This window comes from Haliaeetus leucocephalus, unplaced genomic scaffold (assembly GCF_000737465.1).
Source record: "Haliaeetus leucocephalus isolate CR32 unplaced genomic scaffold, Haliaeetus_leucocephalus-4.0 Scaffold1, whole genome shotgun sequence".
Taxonomy (NCBI): Eukaryota; Metazoa; Chordata; class Aves; order Accipitriformes; family Accipitridae; genus Haliaeetus; species Haliaeetus leucocephalus.
This window is the reverse complement of record NW_010972437.1, coordinates 4575832-4588565: the sequence shown is the minus strand read 5'-3', so window position 1 is coordinate 4588565 and position 12734 is coordinate 4575832. Positions and strand designations below refer to the sequence as shown.

The 12734-nt window shown below is 35.1% G+C and overlaps 1 protein-coding gene across 4 annotated transcripts in view; it reads left to right on the top strand.

The window, feature by feature from the left end:
• Positions 1 to 12734, top strand: part of FAM126B (family with sequence similarity 126, member B) — a 54209-nt gene that overhangs the window by 26959 nt on the left and 14516 nt on the right. For all 4 annotated transcript variants that reach the window (XM_010564684.1, XM_010564676.1, XM_010564694.1 and 1 more), the window contains exons 5-10: positions 826 to 927; positions 6811 to 6990; positions 8983 to 9063; positions 9698 to 9813; positions 10606 to 10701; positions 12446 to 12562. In XM_010564684.1, coding sequence (XP_010562986.1) covers positions 826 to 927; positions 6811 to 6990; positions 8983 to 9063; positions 9698 to 9813; positions 10606 to 10701; positions 12446 to 12562 — 692 coding nt within the window. The remainder of the gene's footprint in view (positions 1 to 825; positions 928 to 6810; positions 6991 to 8982; positions 9064 to 9697; positions 9814 to 10605; positions 10702 to 12445; positions 12563 to 12734) is intronic.

The following is a 12734-nucleotide window of genomic DNA, read 5'->3' as shown; positions in this document are numbered from 1 at the left end:
AGTATATATTTCTGTGTAGATCAAGCCGATAGAATTTAACTAACAGCTGGATAACACTGCCCAAATTTCTAATTAATCAACTTCTATATTTTTAAAAAATTAGTAGAGATGTTTAGAGTTTAAAAAAATATTAAAGAAAAATGTTTGGCTGGTTTTTTTCCCTATGGTCTGCATAAAAATAACTGTTTTCTCTTGAAGAATCTGAAGTATTTTAAAGCTATTTTACATGTTGATAATGATGCTGAGTGAAATACAGGATAATGCATAAACAAGAAAACTGGATTTCATGATTGCTATGAATGAAATTAATCTGTTATATAAATTAAGAATTAGTAATTTCTCACATTGCTGACGATACACACTAAGTCATTACATGCTGTTGTTGGAAACTTGTTGAGTGGCCAAGGATGCAAAATCCACAGATGTGGGTGCTTGGTGGGACTCCAGTCTGTCCACGCTCATTCTAGATTATCCACACATTTTACGTAATTTGAGTTGATTTGATAAAGACTTTGAAAAGTGCCTGTTAAATACAGACTATCAAGAAAGAGAGTCCTCATATCAAGCTGGAGCAAATGATTTTATGAAAAATAAATCTGAAACTGCTTTTAGATTTAACCATGAAAGTTGATATGTGCCCCTAAATGCTATTCATGTGGAGAAGGACTTGTACTGAATGAACTAGGTTACGAGTCTGGAAATTTTCTGAACTTCAGGAACTTTTCTTGATGTTGGGATAAGACTGAATTCTTCTGTGGAGATCTTTAATACTTGGAAGCATTGATTTATCAGGGTACCACTTTTTTTTCTTTTTTTTTTCTTTAGGCATTACCTGAAACACAAATTTCCAGCTATGCAGCTACATTGCACCGAAAAAAACCACTGGTACCAGCTCTTTATAAGGTCATTCAAGACCCAAATAATGAGGTAGGAGACTTCAAAAAAGATTATTGTTTACATTCCTATATCTTCCACCTCTACAACTAAAACTAGAGTAACTGAGATGTGGAGATGGAGAGGAAGATTCTTCTTTTTAATTTGACCTAATGTGGGTATCATTCCTCTTTTTACTTTCATGTTTTTTTGACAGTTACTTTAATGCCTTTCTGATAAGACATAACCTCGTCTGCTCCCAAAGATACAGTTTATGCTGTCTGCTAGATTTTACTTGCCACAGCTGACTGTTACACTTGATTTGGCATGAGGCAGGGTTTTTTTGTTGTTGGTTTTTTTCCTCCCAGAAAACACCTTTCAGTTGTAACAGAGAAAAAGTAGGCCTAACAGTGAAACCCAATATGACCAACGTGCTTCTCACCTAGTGGCTTATTACAGTGGAAGATGGAATCAATTTATTAAGTCCTGTTAAAATAACCAGATCTTCTTTTGCTCATACTAGTATCATGTTTGTGTTATTTGGTTTACACTGCTGTAAACAAGAACAGAACCAGGACCCCAAAATATAAATATACACAATGAAAACTTAGCTTACCCTTGTACATAATACATTTTGCAAATGACGTTAAACTGAGCTTTCTATTCCACTGGCTTCTGCTATGCACATTTCTGGGAAAGTATGTGAAATACAACTTCTGAATAAATTGTGCAAGCATACCATTCTCTGCTGTGTAAACTATTTTAGATAAAATGCTTCAAAATATTTGATTTATCATCTGTGATCTCTTGTATATGTATAAATTAAATGGCAAGTGTATACAGCAGGGAAGTTCTTTATTTGCCTAAGCACAGCTCAGCTGCTTTTGGAAGCTGAATGCTTGACTGAGCTTAAAGGAGATTGCATAATGCTCATGCAATAAAAAAAAAAAAAGCTTCATAGCTGTCAACTTCATTTCAGTGTTACAAATAACTTGTATAGTGACCTTTTTCTTTGTACTGAAGCTACAGTTATTTTCTCTTCAACCTGAAGCCACCATTGCTGTTGTTGTCTTTTAGTATGTATGTATTCGTGTGTGTGTATACTTCTGAAAATGTAAAAGCTTTCCTTTGCTTTGAGAATAAGCATTTCATTTATTTTTTTTTTTATATGATGCAAAGAACCAGATTTGCAAAAAGACTATCTTCTTAAGGGTGTGACAGTAATCTTACGTTATTGCCTACTGATGCTTGTCAAATACTACTCTTTGGAATTGCTGTTACTGTTTGGGCCTGATTCTGGTATCAGGTATAAGATAAGTAATGCCAGACTCAGAGATGACTAACTTCAGGTTCTGCTTGTTAAGGCAGTATTTCCTTGTTGCACTTCTTCCAAACTTATTTGCGTGTGAGGAGTATAACCACAGTTAATTAATTACTTTGCATAATTCTGTGGTAATATTTGGCTCTAAGTGAATTTTTTTTTTAAATTTGCCTTATAGGACGTTATTTGCTAGAAGGATAACTGTTTGCTTATGAAGATAAAACTTATGTGGTAGACTATTATAAAATGTACTTGCTGGATCTTAAACTTGATGGACAAGTGGTTTTTTTAGTACAACTGATAAAGTTGACCTAAAACTTCCTGAAAGGGACGAACTGTTTAGGGCAAACGTGAATTTTTCTAGAATCCCATAATTCTATCGTGGTAAGACCAGGATTAATAATTTAACATAGAACCAGCATGTTTAGGAACCAAAACAACCAACCAAGGTGCTTCTCTTTTTTTGACAGCTGTCTGACAATTTGAGAGCTATCAAATGAAGGCAAGCATAATGTCAAGTTAAATACAACTGTTACTATTTTCCTTTTAGGAAATTCCCTGACTTTTTTTAATATGGAGAAGATAATGACTGGAACAGAAAGTTACATAAAGACTAGAGAGTGATCTTGCTCATAAACAGCTTATTTGACTAAATAATTTATTGATTTTTGCATAATATTTGAATTTTAAAATAAAGTGCTTTTGAAGTATTGTATTTTTAGATAGTTTTATAATTTTTGGAGTTGGTTTATGGCGGTAGACATAAATACTCTACGGATTTTAAGTTAATGCTGTACTGAAATTTAAACATTGAATATTCATGTGGGGCTATTTAGGTTTAACTTGGAAAGCTCAGCCTTGAAACAAAATGAGATCACCTTTGCAATGCCAAGCACTTCCCAGACCCAGTACTCGTCAAATAATAACTCATTTCACCCATTATGTTATAGTTGAGCCTAAAATGAGCACATTCTTTTCTACCATGATTGAATTCTTCAACAAGGCAAGCATTTCCAATCTTTGTCACGCATTTTATAATGTATTATATTTAACTTCAAGGTATGGCTCTTAAGATATGGCAAACTTGTAAAATAAGCCAAACTAAAGCTATTCATCAGCTTCCTTAACATGTGACTAGTCTGCACCTCTGTGAGGTGTAACAATGAAGTCTGCAAATTATATCATTGTCACTTACTGTATATTTAAGCCAGTAAAAATTTCATTTGTAATTGTTTGTTATGCTAATTGCTGTTTATGCTAGTAGAAAAGCTCTTTTAATATAAGTTTTTAGTTTGTCAGAGAAGAGATATGGTTATAAGAGACTTTTTACTTTGGATTTTTTGGCTGACTGCTGTGCTACGCAGTTTCCTTTGACTTTGGACTGAAAGATCTTTGGAATTAAAAAAGCGTGTGCCAGTCACGTATACACCCACTACTAGTGACAAAAGCTCCATTTCCTCTGTTTGTCCAGTGTCTTCTCAGTATTTATATTCAGAGAATTAATTGGAAGAGGCTGGTTCTCTGAAAAGCCAGACAGCTAGGATGCAGGGAAAACATTTGTTCTTTCTTACAGCATCAAGTTTTGACTTTCCAGGTGGGAGACAATCATACTATACTTTGATAGGAAAAACTTGGGTGTTCGTGCCTTTGAAAATCATTTGTGTTATAGTGTCTTTGTGATGGCAGCTTATTCTTGTGGACTTAAAGCTCTGAACACACCAAAAGTGCTATAGTAGTTGCTATAAACAACCTTCAGGTTTTCACCTAATTAATTTGCAGTTGTTAAACCTTTTGCACAACTAATATGACAACTACTAGAAACGAGTATTTACATGCTTGCAGCACCAGTGACTGGATATTGCTTGTCTCTTTCTAGGGAGCATGGTTTCACTTAAAAGACTAATTTTATAAAATTTTAATTTGAAGGAAAGTAGAATAAACTCAGTAACTGCTCTGGTTGAGTCTCATCTGACTTTAGCTAAAGTAAATAATTCTTTTCCACTGTTTTTAATGGGACTTGCATTAGACTGGCTAATTTCAAATAGGAAACAGTTTTGGGCTGCTGTCATCTGTAATCTAACAGAAGTACTATTTATAGCTATGCTGCTGTATGTGTCTGTTTTCTGATAATATTTGTTTAGCTTTTCTTGCACCTGTTATCTCCTTGCAGATGTGCTTGTATTTATTTTTTTCCAGAGATTTCTTCTTTTTCTTCTTTACTCTAGCTTCTTGCTCATATTTTATTTTCAAAAAAACCTACAAATTTATTCAGTGATCTCTGAATTACTTATTAACCACTTTTTTTTTATTTGAACATCTGAAATGTGCTAGGGCTTTCATAAAACAAGGATACAGTTCTGTCTCTGAGGATTTGAACATTTACTGTAACAGATGATTTTAATAATTAGCATCACTTTTAGATAGGAGTTTCTACTAAGTAAATATTAATTAAGAAGGAATGTATTTATGTATCTTTTGAACATAAAGTGCTATGTATGTATGAAATACTGTAATAAATACGCTAGATAAAATAATACATGCTCAACTTGATAGAGAAAGCCCTAGCATTGTTTTATTAAAGTGATTGCAATAGAAGCTTTATGGGCTTCTAATTTCATTTGTATCCCAAAACAAATATTAAGTGGTGAGGTGTTTTACATATATGGCTTGTAAAAAATCTGTGTGCTCCAAATGACTGGACTTCTCTCATTCCTCATCAACGTTGTCAGTGGCGGCTTTCTTCCCTCCCTCTCTCGTGGAGTCTCTCTCTGCTTGTGTTGTAAAAACAGGCTTTTAGCTTAGAGTAACTAGGCTGTCAATCAGAAGCCTTGTTATACAAGTTACTTATATCAGAGCCTTGTATAAGAAGAGATTTATCTGATAGCAAAGTTTTATTTTATGTAGATGTCACATTATGGCTTATGTAATCAGTGGTTTAAAAACGGTATGCTTCATTGACCAGAATACGCTGTGTTAGAAATGAAACTAATGTGTTCACCTTTTCTTGGGTGATTATCTCTCAAGGCAGCTATCTTGATAGAAAATTCTGTCAAATTTATGTTTTGTGTTTGTGATATACCAGAGTAAAATATCCAATTCTAACTGTGTGTATGTGAGGTTGTACAGATTTATGGCACTGCGCATTTATCAAACATTCAAACTAATCACTTGTAGAAATGTCTGTCCCTCTGCTGGTAGCAAGGGACTGTTTCAAAGCTTTTTAAGAGGCTGGATGGTTCACAACAAACCACAGAAGTACATCTTGATACAGCATAGCAAAAGAGTGATGGTGAATTCTATAGGAAATTCTGGGTACTAAGATTTTGATGAATGGACAAATTAATGAAAGAAGAATGCATCAAAGTCTGTGAAAGGTACTGCTAATGCTCTGCAAGTCCTAAGCTGCATATACCTGGGAGTGGGAGTGTGTACTGAAAGAGTAGTCATATATTCCTTATCTGATCTTCTGCTCTGGGTATTTCTTATTTATGCCTTTTTGTCTCACCAGTACAGCTGCTATTGTGTTGGTCAAATGTAGGGTTTCTATTGCTCTAAAAAAAAAATGGTACGTAGAATTTAATGTTTAATATTATCGTGTATGTATATGAGAGCTGCATAAAGCATGTACAGATAGAAAGAAGATTTATTTGAGATTCTGGCCTGTATTTTCTGACTCTAACTCTTCTATATGAATATAGGCGCTTTAGGTTACATGGATGCTTCCATCTTTTTGGACTTAAATCCTATGAGTATTTTCCTTAGGTCAGATCATCCTATTTCTTAGAATGTAATACTAGATACTGGTCATAGACCTTATCAAAATTCCTCTCAGAGTTGGGTGGTTTTTTTTTTTTTTGGTAGTTTTTGACTTTGGTATTAAAAACTTGATTAGTCATGGGAAAGAGGGAGACAGTTTGACGTGTTGTTTTTTGTTGTTGTTTCCCCTGTTGATTAACAGTTCTGTGGATGCATCTTAACTATTGGTTTGGCATTGTAGACTCTTAAAATGGCAGGGTTTTTCTTGTGCTTATCACTGGCTTGATAAGAGCCTTTTTTGATTCTTGTACTGAAACCTGAAGGGCAGCTCAAGATGGAAAAATCAGTTTGCATTGTAACAAACAAATGCACACTTGTTGGGTTTGAGACTAAAAAGCTGTAGGTAAGAAATTAATTCATGTTTTTGTCAATAGACTTGTTGTTAGCAGCTAATCTTTAACCTTTCTACTTTTATAAACCTTATAACTGCACCATTAAAGTTTTATGGTGCACGTAGTCCAAGCGAGGTGTCTGTCGCAGGCCTTAAATTAGTACCTGTATGCAAAATAAATCTCATACTGACAGCCCTAGAGAATAATGTTCTCAAAGCACAAGATGGTAGTGGCTGTAGTAAGTCCATATTTCCTAATACAGCATACCAGTGCCCCTCAGGTCTGTCCTTACAGATCTCGTTAAAAGGAATGCAGATATTATTTTGGTTTATTCAGTTATTTGCCATCAAGTAATGTCATTGTTACTGGCTGCAGTGGCTATATACTATAGCCCCTATATTTGCTATTTCATTCTCCCTTATTAGAGAAGCCTAACAGTAATTCATTAGCCTTTTTGCCTTTCCACAGCTCCTGGAGCCTGTTTGCCACCAGCTCTTCGAACTTTATCGTAGTTCTGAAGTTCGGCTCAAGAGATTCACACTGCAATTTCTGCCAGAGTTGATCTGGGTATATCTGCGTCTTACTGCCAGCAGGGATAGGCAGAGTAATGGTTGCATCGAAGCATTGCTGCTTGGCATTTACAACTTGGTAAGTGAGATGAGTGGGAATGGCTGAGGAAAGCTTTGATCTGAGGTTTTGCATCACTGACTACTAGCAATAAAGTAAATTATTGGAACAACATATTTAAAATTATAATACTTTCGCATGAAAGCATATTTAATCTGGAGAAAAGCATAATGTAATGAAGGTTTAGTAAGAACGTGTTTGCAAAAATATTTTTTATAGTAATCTTTTTAGTAATCTTTTTGGGACAAACATTTTAACTACAAATGATCATCTCATGGGCTTTCTTGAACTGTTATATACTTGTGTTTGTAAGGAAATTAAGTAGTCATCCTTAATGTTGAAAAATACAACTTTCTATGGAGATGATTGTCAGGCCAATATGCTTGGTCAATCTTTGTGTCAGTTCCTTCCCCTGCCTCCCCCTCCTTACTTTGAATATGTCTTTTTAAGGGTAATTTGAAGCTGAAACCACTCTGCATGCTAGAACTTAAATACATGCATGTGTACATTTGAGGGAGATGGTTGCCTTGAGTGGAACTGTGATTTAAGAATATGTAAATGTAGATTATTAAGTTTGGCTGCTGGATGTAAAAGTAGGTTTTTTATATCCTTACCTTAGCCTGGAAATGTTTACTCTTGTAATGTTATGAGGCTGTTTGATAAATTTAGCAATACTGCCAAGATAGGCAATCTCTAATGGGAATTTCTGTGTTCTAGGACTTTATGATACTGAAACATTGCCCTTCTTTCTACTATCAGAGTAAACCCCTCCTTTAAACTGTGTATTATGTTTCTATACATGATGAGACACAGAACAGTCAAACTGTGGTTCTTAAAAAAAAAAAAAAAAAAAAATCTTGTTATGTGTCTGTATACCAGCTCTAACAACTGGAAGATCCCGTTATTTTAGATTTATTCTGATAGAAAATAAACATTGGAAACTGCTTGTTGATTATTGGTACTGTTTGCTGGGTTGAAGTAGCATGCTTATCTTTGTTGACCATTTTCTCATAAAGGTCCTTTTGCAGTTCCTTTGAAAGTCATGTTGATGATTCATTTTTTTAGATGACAATAATTTCTTCATTCTCTCCAGAGAAGAAAGAGGCCTCAAAATGGACAGTGGCTCCCACTATTTTTTTTTTCTTTAAGTTGTTGATATTTTTCTGTACATATACTGAGACTGAAGGAGTGAAGTTATTTTCTCAATACTTAGAAAGTGAAAGACAAGGATAAATCTTTTGCATTCTTCTAAGTTCTATCAACTGTCCTCCCATTGTGATCCTTAAAGCCTACTACAAGTACTGTGCTACCTTGAACTAAGTTTTCACATAAACTGGAATAACTAGAGCTCATTGTTTGGAAATTTGCTGTAGAAAGCAGGATTTTAGACTCCTTTTTGGTATAGTCCTATGTTATTGCTCGTAGTATATTTGCTTTCAAAACTGCTGTGTTTGCTTATGTAGCAGCTTAGCAACTATGAAATCTGACCAGTTTGAAAGCCTTTTGAGAAAACATTCTGTGTATTTCTTACTGATAGAATGCCTGAAGAAACTTTGCCAGTCCCCTTGATTTCACCTTTTCTCTGTGGTGCATTTATTATGAAGTACTGCCCATTGTCAGCAAGTGACTCATCAGCCCTTATATGTCTGTATCTTTTGGGCTTTAAGTTTAACCTTGCTCCACTATGCAATTCTATTACAAATAAATGTTATAATGTAAAGGTGGGCTAGAAAAGCTTTTTATTCTGTTCTGTTTTTGATGAAGTCACACTGATCAAGGAGCCAATGCTGTGTTTTTACAAAACAGTCTGTGATAGAGGTCTTTCCCACTTCTTAAATATGTATATAAAGTTGCTGATACTCTGTAAATGCACAGAGACCTTGGGGTGTTAATAGTCTTATCAGATCAGGACATCTAACTTCTTATTTATTAAATGTCTTCTAAGAGTTGAAAATTATTCCAAGTCCTATCTCCTTACTTCTGTTTGGGTTTTGGTTTTGTTTTTTAATGCAGGAAATTGCTGACAAAGATGGAAACAACAAAGTTTTATCTTTCACCATCCCTTCGTTATCTAAACCCTCAATATATCATGAGGTAAGAGAGCTGCTGTGGTAAATCAGAATTGGATCTATTAGAGTATTGAAAACTGGATCCATTTGATGCAACGGGCCTTTTTTTAGATGCATCTTGTTGCAGTCAGTTTTCAATGTCAGTAGCTTGCAATTACTGTAATGGAATTTAATAGCATTAGTAGAAGAAAGGGAGTGTAAATGTTGAAAAACCTTTGCTGACAGTGCCCATTTTGAATGGAGGTTAGCTGTGTTGTAGTTGCAACTGTGTTTTTTTTGCCTCTTATGTGTTAGTATATAAGTAGCCTTCCTTCTTCTAACTCCTCCTTAATACAGTTTGAACTTGGAATCGTATTTTTGTTTCTCTACTGTTGCCGTACAAAAAGTCTATGCAATTAGGACAAACTTACTATAAATGGATATGTAAGAATCAAAGTTGAAAATTGCTCTCACCTAAGTGTGGAAGCTGTTTATAATAATGAAATTAGGTAATGGTTTTAGATTTACTGTATTCTGGAATAATCTTCATTTTTACAGATCACAAGACAAGTTTGTATTTTGGCTTGGGTGATTAGGAGTTTTAATGCTTTTGGGGACCTTTTACTTATGACTTGATTTCTCCCCCCTCCTTCCTTCCTCCTCCCACCACCTACTTCTAGCCCTCTACTATTGGATCCATGGCTTTAACTGAAGGAGCTCTATGTCAGCATGATCTCATCAGGGTAGTTTACAGTGATCTTCATCCTCAAAGAGAAACCTTCACAGCACAGAACCGGTAGGTGGATGTATTCTAACATAGAGGTGCTTCACTCGGCAGACAACGAGTCCTTAAACATTAAGACTGAATACGTTGTGTGTTCAGTCCTTTCTCAGCATTAAGTGCTTGGAAATTACCAAGATTGTTCTCTAGGTTTATCTTGAGGTATAGTATTTTTGTTGTTTGTTCCAACTTTGAATGTTCTTCTGCTAGTTAATTTAGAAGAGTAGCTTCTCTGTCATTTCTGTGTCTGCCAGGAATATCTTTGGGTTTATGTCTGTCAACTCAAATTTTCCTGGAAGTTCAACAAAATTCAGCTTTGGGTCTGAGGCTGTGACTGCTTTTTCCACAGAAAAAGGGGAATGGAGCTGAGTGGGTAGACAGAACTAGGGATGAGACAAATTTCCCTGCTGTGTTCTAGTGACTGCCAACTTTACCTGTGTCTAAAGCTAGTTCTGGGAAAACTGATAAAATAATTTTGAATGCATTGCAGACTCGTCTACTTTTATAACTTTGTCCAGTTCTGTAACTTTGTGCAAATATTATGCCATATGCAATTTCTTCCATAGTTCCTGTGTATGCTAATGGCTTTCAGTAATAATAATTTTAAGTGTTCAACACTGAACCTTTAATAGCCTGTTTCAAGTTAGTGAATTAGAATTAAAGAGGATTTAAGGATTTGTGTGTTTACTTCTGACACTTTTTCCTGTGGGGTATTTTTTGAGACTGAGTTGTAGAATTTTTGTGTTAACTTCTGATGAAATATTAAGAATTTAAACTATACAAGGTTTTGTTCTTGTCTCTTTTCAGGTTTGAGGTGCTGAGCTTTCTTATGCTGTGCTACAATTCTGCTATTGTCTATATGCCTGCCTCTTCTTACCAATCACTTTGTAGGATGGGTTCCAGGTGAGACACTTGCCTTTAAAATAGTCTTTCAGGGTGCATCTAGACTTCTAAATATTATTCCAGCAAAAGGAATTTACTTGTGGTGTTTAATAACTTAAAATATTTAACTCTTGGTCAGTCTTGCAACTTAATTGGAAATTTGAAGCTGTGCTTGCATACAGATAAAACACACGGATTATCTTACTACTGCATGGGCTTTCATTCTAGTTATGTAACTTTCTAGTTATTTGGAAAGAAAAAAAGCAATTTGGGGGGAAAATTAGTTGACGCTACTCAGACTGATTTGCATTTTTTGGATTTAAATATCTTTCAGACATTTTTCAGTGTGGTCAGTTTAAAAATCCTGTGAGGAATACCACCAGTTTCCTCTACTTCTAAATATTAATGTCTTGCTTCTGGGGATGGTTTATGTGAAGTGCTTGCACAATGTTCTGGGTTTTCATGGTTTGTTTGGGTTTTTCTTCGGTTTGGTATGGGTGGGTTGGGTTTTGGGTTTTTTTTTTTTCCCCCTGATAATAACATCCCAGTTTCTGGAGGATTCAGTACTGTGATTTCTCAAACTCTTACACATGCCCTCTATATAACCTTCTACTTGAATAGTCTTAGAAGCATCTGGTTGGTAAAGATTCTTGCTTTTTGTTCTGAAAAAATCTCAAGTATATCTGATATTCCCATATGTCTGTTTTTACCAGCTTTTTTGTCTAAAATGAGATAAATTCTCTCTCCTGCTATCCCCAAAGAGAGGAACCTCTGTAAATGTTTTTTGATTTAGCTTGTTTGCTTCAGCACAATGCTGCCATGAAAGAAAAGCATTACATGCAATTCAGCTATGTAGCAAAGAAGGATCAGACTAGCTTCTAATAACATATATTCTGTAGTAACGCACACGTGCAGTTAAGATTATAGCCTGTTTTCTTTCCTGTGATTTCTGATGGGAATGGGTTAATTCTTGGTATGCTTCTGTCACCTTCACTTGAGTTGTGGCTATGCTAAATTTGGTGAATATGTTGAATTTTCCTGCATCCGAAAATTAGATCCTTTCTTTGGGTGGAGAAGAGAGACAACATTTTATAGGCTAGGGATTTTTTCATTGTTTTTGAAACAGTGCAGCAGTTATTATATATTAGTGGCCATGTGTTGCTTTCATGATGAAGATTCAGATATTAAATATATAAATAAATTATTCTGTTTTACAGACACTGGGTGCTATGCAGTATATGGGAAGGCAGGTACTTTTTCAAGGGTCAGGAGTATTTTTTTAGAAGGCAGCTGAGAGCAATTCTCAAGAATACAGTATCTGTGTTACCCAAATTTAGGTAAAAGGTGATTGCATGCTGTCATCATACATTAGATGGGAGGTGACGTATTTCTTTTCTATAACAATGAAATGTTTCCTTTAAAGAAAGTTGGTTTCGGTTACTGAATTTTGGGGAGGGTCTCCTACTTGGTGGCTGGCAGTAGAGAATATCTTGCTACCCTCATTCTTCAGAAGGTGGTTATGATTTGAAGAAAACAGATGGAGTTAATGGCTATATGGGAATAACACTGGATTATCAGCAAGCCACATCCCAAGGCACTGTTATAAAACTACTTTAATGGTTGGGAGAGCAACATAAGAATGTTATATGTTGTGTACTTAGATTTTGAAAAATAAATTTTAAAAATTAACTAAAATGGCTGTGATGTAAAGATATTTGTAGTCTTTGTGGAATTAACATTTTGTTACAATGGTGTGTTTTTGCAGGCTGTGTGTGAGCGGATTTCCACGGCAGCATGAGAAACGCTGGAAGGAACACTGTGGTAGAGTGGTGTTAGACCCTGACTTCATGGTGCAGCTGCTCACAGGTGTCTATTATGCCATGTAAGTGGATGGGTTTTTTTATATAAAGAGAAATGTTTGGTTTTACATGAATTGAACTAAAAATATAAATGCTGTTGCTTTATGATTGAAAAAAATAGTTAAACTCGTAACACAAGTTTATAACTTGATTAGGGTATTTCCCATTACTTGCTCGCTCAGCTAACTGATAATT